The sequence below is a fragment of the Felis catus genome, chromosome C2 (genome assembly GCF_018350175.1).
Source record: "Felis catus isolate Fca126 chromosome C2, F.catus_Fca126_mat1.0, whole genome shotgun sequence".
In the NCBI taxonomy this organism is placed as follows: Eukaryota; Metazoa; Chordata; class Mammalia; order Carnivora; family Felidae; genus Felis; species Felis catus.
This window is the reverse complement of record NC_058376.1, coordinates 1,702,842-1,724,013: the sequence shown is the minus strand read 5'-3', so window position 1 is coordinate 1,724,013 and position 21,172 is coordinate 1,702,842. Positions and strand designations below refer to the sequence as shown.

The following is a 21,172-nucleotide window of genomic DNA, read 5'->3' as shown; positions in this document are numbered from 1 at the left end:
TTCATCAGACCGAAGTAGCTTGTTGGATTGAACCTTCTTGGGACTTCTTAGACATGTGGGCGGGTGGTGGGGTGCAGCCGTTTCGGGGTCCAGCGTCTTTCTGCAGCGGACCTCTCCACGCACCGGAGGCGGGGGCAATGAGAGGTGGGGGGAGAAAGCAGATCTGGGCCTGCTCTGGGATCTGAGGGGAGCAGGAGGGGCCGGGCTGTGGATGGCGCTCCTTCGTCCTGTTCTTCGAGCCGTTGGCTCCACGGAGGCCGGGCCGACGCGTGAACGGACGCCCCGAGTCCACACCAAGTGTCCGCGCCGAGCCCTGGCCGAGGGTTGGAAGGTAGGGGCTGGCTTCCCCCTGAAACTGCTTTTGTGAAAGGTAGCGCTTCGTGATCGGAAAAGTACTGTGTATTACAGGAAAGACTCAAGTCTACATCTGCCGCCAGGGACCGCTGTCCCTCTGTCCCCGTGTGGGGTGTTGCATTTGTGATCTCCCTGAGTGACCTCCCCATGCACACAGACTGACTTGGTTAGAGCTGATGTTGCCGGGCCCATTTCAGGAAGGGGCCAGCGGGCCCCTCGGCCGAGCTTGCCTCGCTGCTCTTTGCCCGGACGGGGTCCCCACCTCGCGGGGCAGGCTTCCTGGGGGAATGTCCATCTGGGGATGGTCCTGGGTGCCCCCTGTGAGGTTGGCGGGATGCCTTTGTCCGGTTGTCCGCACACAAGCGGGAGGCCTTCCTGGCCATGCAGAGAGGCGGCCAGCCTGTGTGGAGGGATGGTGCCCCTCAGGGCTGTCTGCCGTGGGCCTGGGCATTTCTGGAATTGTGTCCTGGGGCTCTTTGTCAGCAGAGTTGAGCCCAGTTGCAGGCAGGTCCTTGGGTGCTCCTGAGAGCCTTCGCTCCTCTCCCGCCACTCCAGAACCTTCCTTCCGAGGGGGGCCGCTGTCTTTACGGTGCTGTCCACCAGCGGTGGTCTTTGGACCCGATTGGGCACGTGGGGTTGTATGGCCGTGTGGGGGTCATTGGGTCACGAAGGGTGCCGCTCCCCCTGGGGTACAGCTGTGTTGGGCTGGAGAGGACGGGTTGGGAGATGCAGCTGAACACGTGGCTGCTGTTTCTAACCCCGGCCCTCTGGACGCGGTGGCAGGGAGCTATTTAAGGTTCTCGGCGCCTTTCTGCTGCACGTGGAGCCCGACAGCAGCCCCCGCCGTGGCCGTGTGCTGTCACTCGTGTCCTTGGTGGCTGCGAGGAGGCCATTCCTTCACATGGTCCTGCGCTATCGGGGCTCAGTGCCCGCGGACCCGGCAGCCGCCTCCCTTTGGGCACCTGCACCCTGTCTGCTGTTTTCCATGGCCCACCGCAGGATGCTCGGCAAAATCTGTGAGGTGGGGCCTCCTGGCCTCTTCCCAGTTGATGGGTCCTCACGTCCCTACCGCTCAGAGGGAGGCCCTGTCACATAAACGTGGGACGGCTGAACCTGAGTGTGGCCTGCGCTTGTCTGTCTGCCCGTGACTTTCCCCCCGACCGCTGTGCGGGCTCGGTGGTGGCCGCGGTCAGGGAGGGCGCGTGCGGTCTCTGGCGGGGAGCCCCCAGCAGGGCCTGTCCTTGCCCCACTTCAGGATCATGCCGGTGCCTGGTACACCGTGGAGGGGAGGCCAGAGCATGTTGTGTGCACGCTGCTTGGGTGGCCCTCGGGGCAGCTCGCCCGATGTCCCCTTTCTTCAGCCCCTGCCCGAGGGAGACTGACCTCGGCCTGAGCGTCCCAGGGCGGAGGCACCGCCTGGCGCAGGTTGGACTGTAGGGGTGCTGTCTGTAGGCCTCCTTCCCTGAGAGAAAGGGGCCCATGGCCGTGAGCTGTTTGCCTCCATACTTGGAATCCAGCCGTCCTGCTCACTGTCCCTCTGGCGCCTTGTTATCTGGAGGGTTTCCCCCACCGGGTTCCTCCTGCCGGTGGCTTGGAGTTCGTGATGGACGTGGGCCAGCTCGGCAGAGGCGAGGGGTTGCGGGAGAGCAGCCCGGAGGTACCCTGGTCCTGCCGGGGGTGGGACGGTCTGCCCCGAGGAGAGCACGGCAAGACAGCCCCAGCCCCTCTGCCCCTGGGTCCCGGTCCCGCCCGGCGGGCTGGCGGGGCCCCCTTTGCGGCTGCAGAACCGAAACCAGCGGCTGCCCATCGGCCTTCAGTTCTGAAAGCAGGGACAGCCGGGTTATCCTGCGTCTTCATGTTAGAAGTTGGTCCTAAGGGTGTTGAATCTGCCCTTTTGACGCACACAACGGTTTGTGGCCTCTGGGAGTTCATCACTGGAGAGGTTTTTCATGAACAAAAAGGGTGCTTTAGCAGTAAAACTTGGTGGGTGTGTTTTTGTAAATATGTTGACGCGGCCTCTTTGGTTAATAATCTTGCCACTCTTCTCCCCACACGTCGTCTCTGATTAGAGCAATTTGTCCCCAATTTTTTTTGGTATCTTTGCTGGTTTTTTTTTTTTAAAGTCTGTCTCCTTATGGGGGTGCAGTGTAAGTCACGAAGAAGAGAGAGAAAGGAAGGGGAGGAAATCTAGCTGCACCATCCATAGGTGACCACCTGCCCCAGCCTCGCCGTGGTGCGGAGCACGGGCCTTCCCTGCGTGGCTGCATCTCTGGCCGCCTGGTGCTGGGCCAGTCCCCTCCCTCTGGGAGAGCCCACGGCGCTCGCCCACCAGTGGCTCCCTTCCTAGAGTAGGTGTCACGCCACTGCCCTCCCTAGTGGGTTGGGAGCGTGGCACACGCTAGTGTGGAGACTCAGTGCGGGGACTCCCCGCAGCCGTCCACCGCAGGCTTTGTTCCCACCCCGTGTGCGCGCATGGCCGGCCCTGGCCCCTCACTTCCCTGAGTGCCGGGCATGGTTGCCCGTCAGCACGAGGCGACCTCGTTCCTCTGCAAGGCTTTTGGGGTTGTCATGTGAGGGGATGTCGGGTCCCCCATCTTTGTGGATGCCGGTGAATGTCTTTGTAGACAAAAATGTAGCAGTGGAATTGCTGAGTCAGATGCACAGACATTTAAAAAACCAGTGAACAGTTTTGGGAGCTAGATGGCCCCTTTGCTCCCGGGTCTGCATCCCAAGGCCCTGCGTGTGGCCCCAGGTGTTGGTGCTGCCTCGGACTGGGGTGACTGGGGATCGGACACAAGGAGCCTATAAAACAATGAACGTCAATAGACGTCGCCTCATGGCTTTCTCAAGACGCTGCCCCGTGGGAGCTCCTGCTTGGCACCTGAGTGGGCTTCTGCCTCCGGTTGGAGCCGGCTGGTGCTGACCTAAGTCTCTGCTCACGTGAAGGGGGAGCAGTGGGGGCAGGTTTGTAAACCGTGCGCTTCCTTAGAAGTTCCATTAACCTTGTTTCCGTATAAGCAGCCTTTTCCTGCACCTTATTTTTTAGGCTGTTTGTTTTGTTATTGATTCAGGAGAGCTATTTACATAGGAAGGAAGACGCCTGTTTTGTTATGTATAGGTGTCCCCTGTCAGTCATGCTTTTTGAGTTCACATAACTTGTTGCAGAAGTTTTTAATTTGTATGTAGTCAAATTGGTGTTTTCTTTGTGTTTTGTACTCATTTGTGTTTTTTGCAGTACTTTTATGGTTTTGTTTTTTATTTATATACTTAATCAGTTGGGACCTTATTTTGATGTACGGAGGGACGGGACCGATTCCCACTTTATTTCCCCCAAGTCTGTGTCTTAGGTGTGGTGGGAGTGTCGGTGTCCCGAGATGGCCTTGTCCACGGGGTTAGTCTCACCGACCTGCCTCGGAAGCGGTTCTGACACCTGCAGCTGCCTGTGCCCGAGCGTTTGTGCACGTTCATTGGTGCCGTGAGAATAGCTTCTTGATGTCATTTGCAGGAAAACTAATTACGTATTGACTCTCCTCCCAATTCCATGAGAGCAGAAGCCCTGTGATAACGCATCAACCGTGTCCTCCCCGGACTCAACACCAGGAGCCCAGGGCCCGTCTTCCGCACGTCCCGCACGGGCAGCAGGCTGTGTCGGAGGCGGGCCACTGGGGTGCAGGCGTGTGGGCGTGGCTGGGCCGGCCACACGGGTTCCTCGCTGAGCTCTGTTGACTTTGTACTTGGCCCCCACGAGGCCGGTGTGCCGCAGAGGTGGTTCCCCTCTTACAGACGAGGAGACTGCTGTGTCGCTCCCCCGAGGAGCCGTGTCTCGCCAGAGGAGGGTGCGTCTTACCGTCAGCCTTTCCCGTCAGAGCAGCCCGTCCCTGTGTTTGTGCCCGCGCTTTCTCTCCGGGACGCCCGCAGTCATGGTGTCTGTACCTGAGGTTGCTGCCTTGAGGCTGGGGAGGCGACCCCCCTGGCCAGGAGGCCTCCTGTGCTCAGCATGGTCGGTGGGTTGGTTGTTGTAAGTATTGTTTTTAGGTTCTGGAGAATTGCTCCGAGCCTTGGGATGGGTGTGAACTGCTCACTGGGTCCCGGGGACACCCTGGGCCAGCCAGGCCTCCCAAGCCTTGGTGTTCCCAGCACCTGCCAGAGTGAGCTCGGGTGGGCACTCGGGCTGGGGCGACGTGCCCCAGAGTGTGCGGTTGCTGTCCCTTTGTCACGCATCAGAAATGCTGCTGGACACCTCTCCCCCTTGGAGAGGCAGCTGTAGCATTGACTCTGGCGGGGGTGGTTCTGGAGGTCAGGGCACACCCAGGATCGTGGCTCTGGAAGGGACTGGGGCCCAGGTTTGCATACAGTACTTTTAACCCCCCTACTGGACACCAGAGGGGCCGGCGTGATCGCACCCAGCCCCATTTTCCCGAGGCTGGTGTTTCTGCCGTCGTGGGTCACACACAGCTTCTGCACGGAGAAGGCGACTGGAGGTTTGGTCTGCTTAATCCGTCACAAGGATCAGAATCGGGGCCACCCATGCCCACGCCGCACTCGGGCCTGTTGGCCTTGGTACGGCACGTGCTCGTTGGCCTCTCTTTGCATGGTTCAGGGCAGGCCCTGCCCCTGGGCCTCAGCATCTCCCTCAGTGAAACAGCACAGCCGTAGGGCCTCACCCTCTAACCTCCGCCGGCACAGGAGTAAGGCTGACAGAGGTGAGGTGGGGGTAACCGTGAGCCAGAGCAGAGCAGACCTCGGGAGGCTCTCTGGGGCTCTATCTGGAGCAGGAGTTCCTAGGGGGTGTGAACTGGTGCCCCGGGTCGCTGGCCCCTGTGGCAGAGGCCTTGTCAGTGTGTCCTTAAGGAGAACCCAGTTCGGCAATGCCGTGGGGCCACCGTTGGCCTGACTGGGATTCCCGTCCGCCTGGAAGAGGTGTCCTTACCCAGAGGGGTGAGGGCGGCCTGTCCAGCGTTGAGCCCAGGGGATCCCGGTGTGGGGCCGTGGCAGGGGCTTGGTGCTAGGACTGGAGAGAGGTGAGGGCTTCAGGGGTTAGTGGACCGGACAGGCCATCTCTGTGTCCCCCTGGGCATCCTCTGACCCATCTCAGCCCGTTCTCCTGGGGTGTGTCCCCCACGGACCGTGGTGCCAGCGTTCAGGGGCGTCCCCTTTCACAGCTGTTGGCTCAGGCCCCGGGGACACTCTGATGGGCAGACACCAACCGCAGGGACCTGGGCGCAGGGGTCAGAGCCGGTGCCGGAGAGGGTGTGTCTGGGGTTTGCCGTAAGTGACCGAGGTGGGTGGGAGTGGGGGCAGCTGGAGCGCTCGTGGTTCTCCGCAGTGTCCCTCCCCTGCGTGTGTTTGAGAATCTCCGTTGACAAGGCTGGCACGGAGCCAGGTCCCTCGCCCCTGCCAGGACCTGTCTCTCTTCCTACAGTCCCGAGAGACACCCTCCAAGGTGGCCTCCGCTCCAGCTCCGACCGCGTCCAGGGACCCCGAGGTGCACCTGGGCAGCCGTCTTGCCTCGCCCGGTCTCGGGCTCTGGCTGCGCAGGCAGCCCTGACGCCCCAGATCCCACCTTCTCTGTGAAGCCTGTGCTTTCGCGGCTTCTCCTCAGGGCCCGTCCGCCTGGCCCACCGGCCCCTGCGCCCGCCCTCTTATCGGTCTCTTTCCAGGCTGTAGCCTCAGTGCAGAACGCGGACTTTGCCCGGTCCTTGGGGGTTTGGGCTTCCGGAACCCTCCGGATGCCCTGGGTGGGGGGGCCCGGCAGGGACACTGAGGTGAGCAGGGCTTGTGGCGCCTGTCCCGGTGCCTGCCGCCCGTGCCCAGTGTGGCAGCACCTGTGTCCCTCCTGGGCGCGTGGGGCCCTCTGCCAGTGCTTCCAGGTGGCTTCTGTGGGACCTCACTGCCCACGCGCTCGGCCATCTCACAGGGCCCGTGCGTCTGGTTCCCGTTTCCCCGGTGCGTGGGGACGGGCTGCCGGGCGGAGGCTCCTGGGGCAGAGCAGGGTGGGGGCCCCGATGCAGCGTGGCCACGAGTCAGTCAGTCCTCCCTGGTCGTAGACTTGTTTTTATTTCCAAGTTATTTCAAATTATAGCAAGTCGTAGGAGCGTGGGGAAGGTGTCTCCCTGAGCCTTTGAGGGCGAGCTGCCTACATGCCCCGCCGTCAGATGCTTCCCTGGGAGGCCGCCCTCTTGCCTTCGCCTGTTGGATGTGCGGGTCACTTGGCCTCCGCTGCCCAGGCTCCTGCCCCGAACAGATGCCCCCTGACCCCACAGTGGGCACCGTCATTGCCTCGTCTGTGGCTTGACATGGCAGTGGGACGTGTGGACCTCTTAGCCCCCCCCCCTCAGAGGCCCCTGACGCCTGCACGAGGCTGCACAGATGCCCTCCCTGCCTCGCGTCAGGCTCGCGCCTGGCGGCTGGACCCCATGGTGGGTATGGTGCCGGGCGCAACATGGGTGGGGGCTGCTGGTTGGAGCAGCGTTGGTCCTGGGCGTCCACACCGTGCAGCCCCTCTGTTCACCCTCTCTCACCCACCCCATTCTGAGCTGCTGAGGGTGACTGACAAGTCACAGGGCCTCTGCTCCCCAGGGGAGTAAGGGGTCAGGGCGGTGAAGAGAAAAGTAGGTCAGCTCCAGCACGTCTGGGAGTTTCGACACAAGGCCACGGCGTGCAGGGTCTTAGTCTTGGAGAAGGGATTAAATTCTCCCGGGAGTCTCGGGCTACAGGGTTTGTGCACGTTGCTGAGGTGACAAGTCTGTCTGACAGGTGCACCTCCTTCCTCCAGACGGAGCTTGTTTCTGGACTGTTGTGGCAGTGGCATCAGGGATCTGTCACAGCAGGCAAATCTGCGGGGAGTGGAGACAAATTGGGAGATGTGCGTGTCCCACAGCACCGGCCCCGTGTGGAACAGGCCCCGGGCTCCGCCGCGTTGTCCCTGGGGAGGCCTGTTGAGGCCAAGGCAGTGGAGCCAGCCTGGAGGCCGCTCTGTGTTTAGAGCAGGCCCGAGGCAGAGACCCTGGCTGCAGCGTGGGGCGTTGCCTGGCCCGGCGCCCTCCAGCCCACGTTCCCACACGCCGCAGCCCTGCCGTGGGGCAGAGAGCCGGCAGACCGCGTCCTCTCTGCTCCCGGAGCCTGGCAGTGGCGCTTTGCTGCTGCCCCCAGGTCAGGCAGCCCTCCCCTCCCTGGTCGGAAGAGTTTCAAAAGGGTGACAACGATCTCTCAGGCTTTGTGTCATAAATCTACGGATCCTGCCGTGCCGAGAGCTACCTGCTCTCCGCCCCACCATTCACTCGAGGTTGCGGAGGCTGAGGGGCTTGGTACCCAGTGAGAGGTCCCTCCTCTGGGGGGTGTCTTGTGGCCCCAGTGAAGTCCCGGCCCCGCCCATTTCCTGCCCTTAGAGAAGGAAGGGCCTGGAGAAGGGGAGTCCCAGCCCCGCCTGACGCGCCAGCAGGCACATCCTCGGGGCTACACGTGGCTTCCGCTGACACGGGCTGGCCATCTTCGTCTAGCTGGGAGTCCACGTCTGGTCAGCGTGGCACAGGCCCCAGTGGCGTCAGCTCTGCCACCACCCGCCCCCCCCACCCCGCCCCCGCATGTAGCTTTGGGGGCAGGGCTCCTCTGTCTTGCCCCCATCCCGTCCACCTGCCGAGGAGGAGAGGGCCTCCCTGGGGTCAGCAAGACGGACCCGGGAAGCCTCGTGTCCTGCAGCCAGGGCCGTGTGTGATTTCTGAGCTCTCTGCGAAGCTTCACCTGTGCCCATGTGGCTCAGGGTTTATTCCAGTCTTGTGTCTCCGGGACCCTCCAGGACTGTGGTCCCCAGGGTGCTGGCCCGACGGGCTCAGCTGTCACGCTCCCTTCCGGTCACACTCATAGTTCTGTGAGCGTTCCTCTGAGCCTGGGTTTTCTGTCCTGTGAAACGGGGCCAGTTTGTAGGGTTGTTGCCAGAGATGTGCCCTAAAGGGCAGCAGGTTTCTTCAGGCAATTAGTGAAGGAGTGTCACAGCTCTGCCCCCTTCCTTCGTGGGCCGTCCTGCCACCGCCTCGGCGCCTGGCAACTCCAGGGCTGGCTCCGCAGCTCCGGGGGGCGTGGGCAGGCGGGCCTCCCGCACGGCTGGTGGTGGCAACGCGGTGCTTTGCGTTGTTCCCGAGAAGGAGGCCGCGCGGGTGGCTCCGACGGCTGGAGCAGACAGTGCACCCAGGCCACCCAGACGCCGAGCATCTACTCCCTCGCGGTGTGGAGGTTGAGATGCTGGGAGGGCTGGCTCCCCCCGGGACCCCTGTCCTGGGTGCACAGATGGCCATCTTTCTCGAGTCTTCTCGTCATCGTCCCTGTGCTTGTCTGTGTCCTGATCTCCTAGGAGGACACCAGGCACGTTGGACTGGGGTCACCCTACCTTCTCCCTCAGTCGCCTCATTAAAGATGTGTCTTCAAATACAGGTGCATTCTGAGGTCCTGGGGATTAAGACTTGAACACGTGAATTTGGGGGACACAGTGTAGCCCACAGAAAGGGGATGTGCAGGCCCTCCTGGGGGACGAGGGAGGAGAGGCCAGGCTGGGCGAAGTCTTCATGCGGTGGGACAGCCGGCAGGCCCGGAGCTGGGGGAGCAGGAGCGAGTGCAGGGGAGGGGACAGCTGGCCCCCAGAGGAGGCGCCGTGTGAAGAGAAGTGGGTTTTTCTCGCTACGGTGGCTGGATTTGGGGACAAGATGTGGGACCACCTCTTGCCTAGACTGGACTCCCCTGAGACCCCTTGGCTTTGAGCAGCGCCTGTGCAGAGAAATTCCAGACAGCGGGGCCCGTGCGGCTCGGGGGCACAGGCTTCTGCCTGGCCAGAAAGTGCGTGTCTGCTCGTGAGCTGTGTGGCATCTCTGGGCCTCACGGCCACATGGTGGCCCATCCTGGAGGCCATCCCGGAGTCAGGGCGGGAGGGTTCGCTGGTGAGGCCCGCCTGCGGGCCTCAGAGGGACACTGCTGCAGGGCTCCCTCCCGACACGCGCTCCACTCACCCCATGTGCTCTGTCCCCAGGTGCGGACACCCGGGCCATTTTGCCCAAGAAGGAGAAACTGAAGCTGAGGCGTGAGAGGTGGCTGCAGAGTAAGTACCTCCCTCTCCTCCCGGCTTGACGCCCCCCCGCAGACGGTCCCCGTCCTCCCTGCACCTGCCGCTCTGGGCTCCTCGCGGCGTCGGCTCGTCAGCACGCAAGCGATCCTGCGTGTCGTGAGTGTGTCACCTCAGAGCCACTCGGGGTGTCCGTGAGGTCACCTTCCTGCCAGTGGTGACCTTCCGGACTTTTCTGCGGGCCGCGGCCGCGCGGTCCTTCTCTCTGAGGGCCTCCAGCGGCCGCCTCGCCGCACCCGGTGCCTCTCTGCCCACCAGTCGCCTTTTGGAAGACGGGGTTATTTTTCGTGATGCCGAATGCTCACTGATGCTCTTCTGAAGGTTTTCTTGTGAGGATTGCTTTGCAATTTGTTTCGTATCGCACCTTTTGAGTATGATTCTGTTGACTTTTGAAAATAATTTGTGATACCCTGTGTATTCTCTCGTGGTTAAAGTTAGTTTTCGTTGGAAGTATCTTTTATTTTAAGAGAGAGCGAGCGCATGTGTCTGGACACACACGTGCGCGGGGGAGGGGCAGAGAGAGAGAAGCAGAGCAGGGCGGACCCTGAAGTGGGGCTTGGACCCTTGACCCTGGATCAGGGCTTGAGCCGAAATCAAGAGTTGGATGCTTAACAGCCTGAGCCACGCAGGCGCCCCTCCTTGAAGGTTTTAAAGAAAATATACTTCTTAAATTTTCTAGAGAAATTTGCCTGTTTCTCCCACAATTATTTTACTTTTGGGTCACTTTGGGGAAGTTCCTTAAGGAAGTGATTCATTCATTGATTTTCTTTGTCACGGTTCCTGGCACGGAGACGTACAGAATATCCTCTGTGTACTAGATTTGGAAAACTGATAGACGGTGGCCACTGAGACCCTGCACGTGTCTGGGCTGCAGCGTTGAGCTGATGTTTAAAATTTTCTTCCCGTGCTGGTCGGTGTCTTTGTCTCACTGCTTGGGTCAGTCTTGGCCACCTGTAGTTTCCCGTAAAACATCTTCTCTAATCCGATCTCTGCCCTCACTAGCAAAGGGCTGCGGGCCCCTCGTCATCAGAGCCCCTGTTCGCTGTCCTGTGTTTGCACCCGTCTTCGATCTCTTCCGTCCCGGGAGTCAGTTCCTGTATTCGCTTGTTACTTCTACTTTCTCTGGGTCTGAATTCTCAGTTTCTGTTGTTTTAACACGCTGTTCTTTCTTTCTTTGAGTTTGAGTTGCTTAGCTCGTTTGTCTTACAGTTTTGTCCAGGAACGGCGGGCTGTGGTGGTGCCCACGTCACCCCACTCGGTCTTACCTAGTATTCTGTCATGAAAAATGTCACGCGAGAGCAGGGGGAATGTTACGGGGAAACCTGAAACCACCACCTCGGTTTTATGTGGACACTCTTCTTTCCCACGTCTGCTCGTCTGTCTGTTTCTGTCCGTCTGTCCACCACCCGCATTCTGTGCACATTCCTGAGTGGCAGACGTCAGCACACTTTCTCCCAAATAGTTCTACGGTTCAGCATCTGTTGACGGTTTTTCATTTTTATTTTGAGGTGAAATTGGGTGCAGTGAAGTGCCAGGCAGCGATTTGTGACCAATGCGCACACGTGTGCAACCAGAGTCCCTTTGAGACACAGAAGGCCACCGTCACCGGCGAATCCCCGTGTGCCTTCCCACGCAGTCCCCTCGCTCCGCATTCTCGACTACCCTGCAGGTGACCCCTGTCTCATTTCTTTGAGTCTCACTAGATTTTACTGCTCTAGGCGTCACGTACGTGGAATCTCGTAGGACGTACTCTTTTCGTGTCTGGATTTCTTTGCTTCACGTGGTGTTTTTGAGAGTCCTCTCTGCTGAGCGCAGCTATGGCCCGTGCCCTTCTGTCGCCGAGAAGGATTTCTTTATCTGGATGTACTCTTTGCTACCCACTTTCCTACGGATGGACACCTGGTCTTTTTCTCTTTTTAGCTACCGTGAAAAAGGCTGTGAACGTTCTTCACGGGTCTTTTTGTGGAATATGTTTTCATTTCCCTGGGATGAGTAGTTGGGAATGGAACGCGGGGTCATAGGGCAGGTGTATGTTTAGTTTAATAAGCAGCTGCCAGACGTTTCCTAGAGTGGCTGTACACTTACGCTCCCACCGGCCGCGGAGGCGCGTTCCGCCTGCGCCACGGCTCTGCCAGGGCGCGGCGGCGTCCGAGTGCCAGGCAGGGTGTCAGCCGCTCCTCGTGGCGTTGGCGCTCGTTACCGCCACCGGGCGTGTCACCGGCCGCTCCCGCTTGCACGGCACGTCCGGTCGTGTGTGGTTTCGTGAGGCTCTTTGCCTTCTGTTCCTGAGCTCCAAGAATTGTTCTTACGTCCGGGAGGCCAGCCCTGGGTCATGTACACGTGTTGCAGATTTTCTTCCAGACTGTGACTTTCCTCTTCATTCTCCTGACAAGTTTATTGATTTGAGAGACAGACCGCGCGAGTGGGGGAGGGGCAGAGAGAGAGAGAGAGAGAGAGAGAGAGAGAGAGAGAGAATGAATCCCACGCAGGCTCCACGTTACTCGAACCCACCAAACAGTGAGGTCGTGACCTGAGCCAAAATCGAGTCGGACGCTTAACCGACTGAGCCACCCAGGCGCCCCAATGATTTAAAAGTTTTTATTTTAGAGAGAGAGCGTGCATGCGAGGGGCAGAGAGAGAGGGAATCTCAAGCAGGCTCCACTCGGCGCGGAGTGCAGTGCGGAGCTCGATCCCATGACCCTGAGTGATCTGAGCCAAACCAAGAGTCGGATGCTCAACCGACTGAGCCACCCAGGTGCCCCATCAGGCTAGTTTTAAATTAAACCGTTTAGGATAAAGGAGTGACAGTCTCTGGGAACCTTCCAGAGCCAGCCAGGGGGGAGCGGTAGGGGCAGGAGGAGCCTCCTATCTACCCCCAAAACACTCAGAACTTGCTGCTCTAGACCACGTAGTTGGTAGGATGGACCTTTCCCTGTCCGTCTTTGCTTATGAGTGGGCCGGCCGTGAGACTGTTCCTTGGGGACAGGCATCAGCGTGTGGTCTGTCAGGCCCAGCACCCCCACAAGGGTTTACTTGGAGAGAAGTCCGCCAAGGGGCTATCTCCAGCCTAGGTACGAAGATGGCGGAGCCCGTGAGGGGAGGGGAGGCCCCGACCCGCCTGCCTGGGAGGAAGAAGGGTGGCTTCGACGCCAGAAGAGGGCATGGCAGGGTCCAGGCCTCAGAGGACACTCTGGGGGGGCACCTCTGCCTCCCTCCCTGTGCGGCCCCGTCTCTGGCTGGGAGACGAGAGCGACCCTGGGGCTCAGCGCAGAAGCAGGGGAGAGCCGGCTGGGTGGGGACCGTGGGGACGGCGGCGAGGTCGCCCCTGCCGAGAGCTGCCGGCCTGGAGCGCCTGTGCTGAGCCGGTTGGCACGGAACTGACACCCCCTTAAATTCACTGTTCTCGCTCCCTGAGCCCCCGGGCTGGAATGAAAGGGCACCCAAATCTGAGGATAAGGTAATGTTTTCAGCCCCACGTGAAAAAGTTACAGAGCTGTTTAGGTAACACGGGCAAAGCCGAAGACTGCATTCACTGCCAAGTTCCATACGGGGGTAACCGCCGGCTGGTGGTGCAAGATTAAAGTCGCACACCTTTTTGTATTTACCTGGGGTGTGTGTGCGTGTTCGTGTGTGTGTATGTGCGTGCACATGTGCACATCAGTGCCTGGCGCCTGTGTTTTCTGGCTTTACGTTTCTGTTTGTTTTATTTGTCGTGTTTCATTGTTGCTTAGTTTTTGGGACAGCAGGTGGAAGGCTGCCCTTCACACCTGCCCGGTGACGCCACACTGTTGGGATTTCTGTCACTTCACAGTTTGCTTCAGTGTCTAGGAGGCCCACTGTCTTGTTGCTTGTTCTTCTAAAAAACGTTTTGGCTACTCTTACCATTCAGTTCTTTTAAAAACGAGATTTGGGGGTGCCTGGGTTGCTCAGTTGGTTGAGCATCCGACTCCTGATTTTGGCTCAGGTCATGATCTCCTGGTTGAGATCAAGCCCTGCATTGGGCTCCACGCTGAGCCTGCTTGGGATTTTCTGTCTGTCTCTCTCTGCCCCTCAACTGTTTGTGTGAGTGTGCACACCTGCTCTCTCTTGTCTCTCTTAAAATTAAAAAAAAAAAAAAAAAAATCTAGGGGGCGCCTGAGTGGCTCAGTCGGTTGGGCGTCTGACTTCGGCTCAGGTCATGATCTCACAGCTGGTGAGTTCGAGCCCCGCGTTGGGCTCTGTGCTGACAGCTCGGGGCCTGGAGCCTGCTTTGGATTCTGTGTCTCCCTCTCTCTCTGCCCCAACCCACTTGCATTCTGTCTCTGTCTCAAAAATAAATAAACGTTAAAATTTTTTTTTTTTTTAAATAAGATTTGGAATTAGTTTGGTGGGTTGATTGGGCCGGCCGAGCTTTGCCCTATGGGTTCTCACTGCCGCCCACCCTCCCTAGGTGCTGAACTGCCCATGACGGATTGGTGTGGGGCTTCTGATGTTTTGCCAGAGAATACGAGGTTTCTGGTAGATAATCTCCTGCCAAATTAGAGAATGTCCTTCCATTCATGGCTCTATTATAACTTTTACGGTGAGTGGATAGTGAGTTCTTTTTTGTTTAATTTAAAAAAACTTTTTAATGTTTATTTTTGAGAAAAAGGGAGAGAGTGAGCGGGGGAGGGGCAGAGAGAGAGAGGGAGACACAGAATCGGAAGCGGGCTCCAGGCCCCGAGCTGCCCGCACAGAGCCCGACGCGGGGCTTGAACCCACACACTGCGAGATCGTGACCTGAGCTGAAGTCGGACGCTTAACCGACTGAGCCGCCCAGGTGTCCCCAGGATAGTAAATTCTTGCACCTTCCTTTTGGCATTTCTTATAGCGATGGTGGCCTTTCTGTTGAGGCAGACCGCTGCAGACCCCCTGGCAGACGTCGCTGTGTCGAATCACCCTTGTGCGCCTTGGACACGCTCCAGCTAGTTAACATGTGTTACTATTTTAAAGCACTTCCACTTGGATTTGCTAACGTCTGTGCAGCCGTGTGTGGGTGTCTTCCCCGGAGCCTCGGGCCTGTGCTTTGCTGCCCTCGGTCCCGGCGCCGGTCTGTCAGCACGCCCGCCCTGGCCTTTGCAGCCGTCCTAGGATGTTGGCCTCCCGGAGAAGCGGCGCCTGGTTTGATGGGACCTCAGTAAATTGTTTATCCTCTCCCTGGGAGGATGGGAAGTACCGACCTGTCCCCTTGTGATCCTGATGGTCCGGAGCGTTGAGGGGCGGCCATCCTTGTCCCCCGGAGCCCAGCTCTTCGGGGCAGGGAGAGCAGCCTCACTCCCCAGGGCCCCCTGGGCTCTCTGGGACCCTGGTTGGGGGCAGCTTGCGTGTTTCTGACTTTGGAGCAGGCGGGGTGGGCTCTTCAGAGCTGGCCCCGGACAGCCGAGGGACTTTGGGGTGCGAGGCGCTGCCCTGGTGCCGTGGGCTCGGAGGGGGCCGGCTCCTGTGTCTGTGGACGGAGCCTCCCTTAGTGCTTGTCCCTGGTAGGTGGGTGCTTGCAGTTTCTAGAAACGACTCCTGTGCAGAGGCTTCCTGGGGCCCCACAATATCAACTCCCCTACGTGGGGACGCACTTCCTCCCTCCCGGTCCCGGGAGGCACTTGGAGAGCACAGGAGATGTGGCCCTGCCGTAGGTGACTCACTGTTTAAATCCTTGTCCGTTTGCCCGCTTCTGACCGCACATCCCTGCTCCTGCCCCCAAAAGGCACAGGCCGCCGTGCTAGTGTCCCTTTTCAGAAGGAGAAGGCCTCCGTGCCTGCAGCTCAGTCTCGTCATTCTGCCATTAGGAATTGTGCCTCTGTGACGGGGTGCCGGCCTGTCCCCGGGCTCCCGGGGTGCCGGCAGGAAGGAAGCTGCCCGTCCTTCATTCTCTGCTTCTCTCACTGACCTCACGTCTCCTCTTCCCCAGAGATCGAAGCCATAAAGCTGGCCGAGCAGAAGCGCAAGGCAGAGCGGAGACGGAGGGCCACGGTGGTGGTGGGGGACCTGCAGCCCCTGAAGGACGCCCTCCCTGAGCTGCTGGAGCTGGAGGCCGGCGGCCGGCGGCCGCGTTCTGCAGGGTGAGCGTCTGTGTGCGGCTGCCTCGGGAACTTGAGGCTGCGAGGCCGGGCCGGGGGCCAGAGCCGGAGAAGAAATGGCGGAGGGGAGGGGTAGGCAGGCAAAGGCCCCAGAGGGGCCTGGCCCGGTTGTTGATGCAGAAACGCTTGCTTCCACGGACCCAGCCGCGAGGTCAGCAGGTGGTGGGGCCTCCCTTGGCCAGCATGTCGAGGAGGGGCGCCTGCCGGCCGTTTGGGCCTCAGAACGGCTTCGCCGGGAGGGCTGCTGCATGGGGTGGGGGGTGTCCCTCCTGTACCGCTGCTGGGCTCTATTCCCCGTGTGCCCTCTGCTTCGCTCCCCAGAGACGCAGCCTGGCACCGTGCCCCCTGCCTCTGGTACCCCGTCCGAGACGCACACGTCCCGGTAGCGCTTCCTGCCGCCCTGCTGTGCGTGCTCTAGAGAAGCCGGTCCCTCTGCCGTCCCCTCCCCGCTCACAGGGCTTGAGGGCGGGGGGCGTCAGGCCGTGTGCTCAGGGCCGCTCGGCTGCAGAGCCGGAAGCTCCCAGGCCACCTCCTGGGATGGAAGAATCTAGAGCATTCGGTCCGGCAAGGAGTCGGGTGGCCATCACCCCCGCAGCCGCAAGCTTTGCCTTGGGTCCCTGTACTCCCTCCCGCCCGGTTGTGCCTGGCCGGGAGCCCCCAGCCCCATCTCGCCAAGAGCAGGCCCAGCCCATCAGCATTCATCACAGGAAGTGTCCGGGCCTCTTCCTGGCCTTCCGCGGCCGGATTCCTCGGAGCCCGGGAGGAGGCCGTGCTGCTGGGGTTAGGTCCCCCCGGTGGGTGACTTCAGAGGGTGTGGACGGCACAGATGGCTCCGTGACTGCTCTTGTCCCCACCCTCTGGGCAAGTCCCAGAGTCCGGGTCGGACAGGACGTGGTGTGGGGATGGCCTTGGCACCCTGGACACCCAGACCTGAACGCAGGGGTCCCCAGGCACCCACTGGGACACCCTGACCGAGGCCCCGGGCCACTCCAAGCTTGTTCCACATCCGTGATGTGGCCTCCCGGGGCGATGGCGACAGGGAGCCCGGGGCTCGGGGCTTTTGGAGCATGCCTGCCCCTAGCCGTGTCCCAGCCTCCATCCACGTGGGCGCCACAGAGGGCTCCTGACATGAGCCAGCACGCGGACGGTCGACAGTCCTGCTGCTCCTTGGGAAGGTTAGCTTCTCTAGAAATCAGTGTTCTGGGCAAGAGAGTGTCAGGTGAAGGTCGTCTTTTCTGTTCTGATGAACCGGGTGGGGAGCCCCATGCAGCCGGGCCAGCGGGCACAGGGGCGAGGCTGCCCATCCGCGGGACTCCGTCGGGTCCGGGTGGCCTTGGCCACGTCTTGAGGCTGCTGCCGCTGCTACCCCGGAGCGGCCCCCGGCTGGTGGCTGCTGCTGGAGAGCTGGCTAGAGGTGGCAGCACGGCTCCACTGGCCACCGCCGCTCCCCGCCCCCCCCCCCCCCCCCCCCCCGCCGCGTGGACTCGGGTTCGCTCGCCGGGCTGTGGGTTTACGCAGGAGTCTGCGTGTTCCCACCGGCGTTGTTTGGTGTTTCTTCCACACACTTGGTTTCCGAGGCCCCTGGGGGCCGGGCGTGCCCTGTGGGCTCACCCGTGGCAGGGGAGTGACAGCGGTGAAGGTGGACGTGCCGGGGGTCACCCGCCTTGGGACTGCGGGCCTGGCTACCCGGAGTTGGCCAGGAAAGCATTTGCCTGTTTGACAGGGAAACTGAGGCTTCAGGGCTACAGTGGTTTCCCCAAGGTTTGTGCTGGGTCAGCCGATGTCCAGAGCCACTGCCTCCAGTGCTGGTGAGGCTGGGGTCACTTGTGTGCGTACCTGAGCAGCGAGCCAGGCTGTGTGCTCTGAGCCGCACAGCATTCCCGTCGGGGGTGGGGGGTGGTCTCAGTCCAGCCACTATCTGCCGTGCTCGGTCTGCAGCCAGAACCAAGCTCGGAGGCCACGAGTGAGTGTCTGCCCTTGTACGAGCTCTCTGCCTTGGTCATTTCAAAGCAGACCAAGGCCCGGACCTGTCTGGACAGAGGGGACAGGACTGAGGGGTTGGCTGGGTTTGTGCTGGGGTGTTGGCTCTGCTCACCCCGATGGCCTTGGGGATTCACCCTGTCTGCCTTTGTCCACAGGACGGGAGCCTCCCCCGGGAGCTGCTTACCGGGGTCCTAGCCGTGCCCTGAGGCTCGGTGACCATCTTGGCCTCCCACCTTGCTAGGGGGGTCACCTGGCCCACGGGCACCGAGGGGACTCCCAGATGTGTCTCTGCTGGCAGAGCTGGAGGGCTGTGGGAAGCATCAGTGGATTTTACCATTTTACAGACGGGGGGGCGGGGGGGGGGGTGGCCCAAGGCCTGGGATGCCAGCCCATTCCGCGAGGGGTCTGCTCCCGGGTGAATGCAGGGTCAGCAGCGAGAGGAGCAGAGCCGAGGTGGCCTGGGGCAGAGGGTGACTCGGGAAAGCCTGGCCGTAGACTCGGAGTCTGGGACGGGCCCTTGGGGGTGCACGTGGCCGTCTTGGCGGCCCTGCCTGAGAGCGGGCACTCGAGTCAGCGTGAGTGAGAGGAGAGGCGGGTGCAGGTGCTCTCTTAGGCTCAGGAGACAGGTCTTTCATTCATATTTTATCAGCAAACATGAATAAAGAATGAGGCCTTCTGGTCTAGAGGCTAAATTCAGGTGTTGGCTCCGGGCTCCGGTTTTCTCGCCCTTCTTGCCGCCCGCCATGTAGACGTGTCTCTTGGTACCGGCTCCCCAGGGAGATGGGCTGCGCTGGGTCTTGTGGGGAGTCCCACGGTGAGAAGGGGTCCAGGGTCCCCGCGCTGACCTGCTTCTCTGTGTCCCCAACAGGGTGAGGGTGAGCAGGAGGCCCCGGCCCGCCGAGTTGAGCCGCATGAGTGCCGCGCAGAGGCTCCAGCTCCTGTGAGTAGGGCCCACCCCCAAATGGGGCTCCGCTGCTCCCACCCCTCTCCTCCCGTCATGCCCCCCGTGCTGTCCGGTGTCCGGCCCGGGTCCGCTCGGGCGCCGCGGACCGCTTGGCGTGCAGCAGCCTGTTTCCGGCTGGGCTGGGAGCCCCTTCCGTGGGCAGCAAAGGGGGCGGAAGCTACCAGAACCAGCGCTGCCAGCCCTTAGGGGGTCCCCGTTGGAGCCCAGGGCCCCCGGCCATCCCGGGCATTGGGAGCGGACACCTGGCTTGGGCAGTCGGTCCAGAGGGGGCGGTCTCCCTGACGGCAGCCAGGAAGGCACCTTGAGGTTTGGCCTTGCCTGTCCTGCCCCCACCTGCCCTAGGCCGGGCGGCCCCTGCTGCGACACATCCCCCCCTGCCCAGACTGCTTCTGGAACTGCCATCCTGAGGTTTCGGACCGGGTCCCCTTAGTTTCCGTGCAGAGGTGACGTCTCCCAGGGGTGCCCACCAGACTCGAGCTGGCCCTGGCGCATCTGAGAGGGGCTGGCTGGGCTCAGAGACCGGCGGGGGGGAGAGCGGCAGCCACCACCTGGACTCGGGGGGCCCCGGACCCCCACCCCCGGAGGAAGCTGTCCTGTCTCCCATTGCACCTCTGTCGCCACGGCGCCCTCTGCGAGAAGGGCCGGTCTCGGGCTGGCGGGTGCGGAGCTCCCGCCCTTCCGTGACTGCGGATTCAGCAGAGCTGCGGGGAGGGGGAGGGCGCCTCTTATGTAAGGCCGCCTGTGCAGGCCGCGGGGAGGCTCTGTCTCCCCACGTTTGTCAGCTTCCTCCTGCTTTGAGTCGCAGCTCCCCACGAAGGCTGGGATGGGGGCCCAGAGCCCACTCCCTGGAGGAGGGGCCGGTGTCCCGGACCCACGGGCACGTACAGTCCCTCCTAGTGCCGACCCCCCCCCCCCCCCCGCCACCTCCCCGTGGTGACCCTTAGGCCCCAGGTGCTCTGTCCCGGGGTAACCCCTGGCCTGGCCCGCCCGCTCCAGTGTCCAGCTCCGCCCGAGGTGCCTGAGTATGGGGTGGCTGAGGGGAGGCGGTGCCGACGCCCATCCCTAGCACCCCACACCGAGGTGTGTGGGGGTTCGCTGACCCGCTCTGATCTCCGTTCTTTCAGGGAGGAAGAAAGGGCCCGGTTTCAGGAGCTGCTGGCCAGTCCGTCCTACAGGGCCAGCCCCCTGCTGGCCATCGGGCAGCAGCTGGCCCAGCAGATGCAGCTGCACGGCGGCGGCCAGCTCTGACCCGGTCCGGAGGCGTGCCGTGAGCCCCGAGGACCCGCCCCTGCCGTCATCGCCTTGAACCCGGCGGCGGTGCCCGCCGTGAGGATGAGCTGTGGCGTGACCTCGGGCAGTGGGCCTGCGGGCTTCCTTCCGAGCTGCTCTTGGGCTTTTCTGGGCTGGCCGACCGGGATGGCACGACCTACCGCCCGGCAGGCGTCAGGATCCCGAGACGCGGCCACGTTGTTCCGTGCTTCGGGGGCTCTTGCCGCCCTCCCGGTTCCCGGGGGCTCGGATGGAACATCTCCTGTCTGCTTCTCCCGTTTTGTCTCCGTGCCGCTCCCCCGGCCCTCTCCCCGCTGTGGCCCCGAGCCCAGGTTGCTCCCCTCCACCTGCTCTTGTGGTTAAGGGGAGCAGGGCCGCTGCTGTCCGTCAGGCTGGACGCGGGGCACAGGCCTGGTCCCGCCCTGCGGCAGCTGACCCGAGAGCAGGATGGGTATTTATTGTGAGAAGCCTGGGGTTTGGAGGCCGGACTGTGGGAAATCAGACTTAAACCCTTGATTCGAGGATGTGGAGGGGGCTGCTTTTCTGGCCAGAGGCCCCGAGCTCGTGGATGTGCGGCTCAGAGGCCTGGGCCCCCGCGGCGGCAGCTCTGGGCCCAGGACGGGGCCTGGGTACCAGCGCCCCTCACAGGCGGGCGACAGCCTGGGCGTGCTGCCTCTGCGTCCGGGCGCCAGGCCAGTCTGGGCCCTGTGGCTGATCTGTCCCTGACCTCTAGTGGCGTGGCCGCGGTGCTCACGACACACAGACACCTCAGCAGTGTCCGCCGAGCCTGTCCAGGAACGGATGGCTGAATGGAATCGGATCCTGGACCCCTTCTCTGCACAAGAGCACACGGTGTGGACACATCACAGGGACGGGACACAGAAGGGACAGATAAGACCACAGAGGCTGCAGGTGGCAGCCGAGTCCCCTCAGCCAGAGGTCAGCGTGGCCATGTCGCCAGGACCGCCAGGCCCTAAGGGACGGTACGGTCTTGTTCTCAGCACAGAAACCAGTTCTCCATAAGTGAGACAAGCTGTTTACAAAGCTGTATTTGTGACAAACTCGTTTCTGCAATAAAATCACTGCTGGGAAAAAGAGTGGGGCACTGGCCGCCCGGGAGACGGTGCGGATGCCTGGGCGTTTCCCCATCACGCCTTTCTGTGTTGTCTGCGTTTGGTGACAGTGGCCGCAAGGCTCTTCTTACGTGTTGTCTGAGGAGAAAATCTCCTTCCTGGTCCCGCAGCAAGTCCCGTCTGACCACGGCTGGGCCTGCTCGCCCCCTCCTGCCCTTATCAGGCCCTCCCCCTCGGCCGCTCTGAGAGCACGAGCCGTGGGTAAGGGAGAGGCCGGAGGGAGGCTGGGTGGGCTCCCCGCGAGGAGGTGAGGTCCGTACGCTGCCCC

At 61.7% G+C, this 21,172-nt stretch overlaps 1 protein-coding gene across 5 annotated transcripts in view; it reads left to right on the top strand.

Moving 5' to 3' along the window:
• The window catches only part of SLX9 (SLX9 ribosome biogenesis factor), a 34,466-nt gene extending 13,544 nt beyond the window's left edge, over positions 1-20,922 (top strand). For 3 of the 5 annotated variants that reach the window (XM_006935857.5, XM_045036507.1, XM_045036506.1), the window contains exons 3-6: positions 9,371-9,439; positions 15,387-15,537; positions 18,407-18,478; positions 19,627-20,922. In XM_006935857.5, coding sequence (XP_006935919.4) covers positions 9,371-9,439; positions 15,387-15,537; positions 18,407-18,478; positions 19,627-19,750 — 416 coding nt within the window. In that variant the 3' untranslated portion in view covers positions 19,751-20,922. The other 2 variants (XM_045036505.1, XM_045036504.1) reach the window with 2 other exon arrangements.
• Positions 20,923-21,172: the final 250 nt, after the last annotated feature.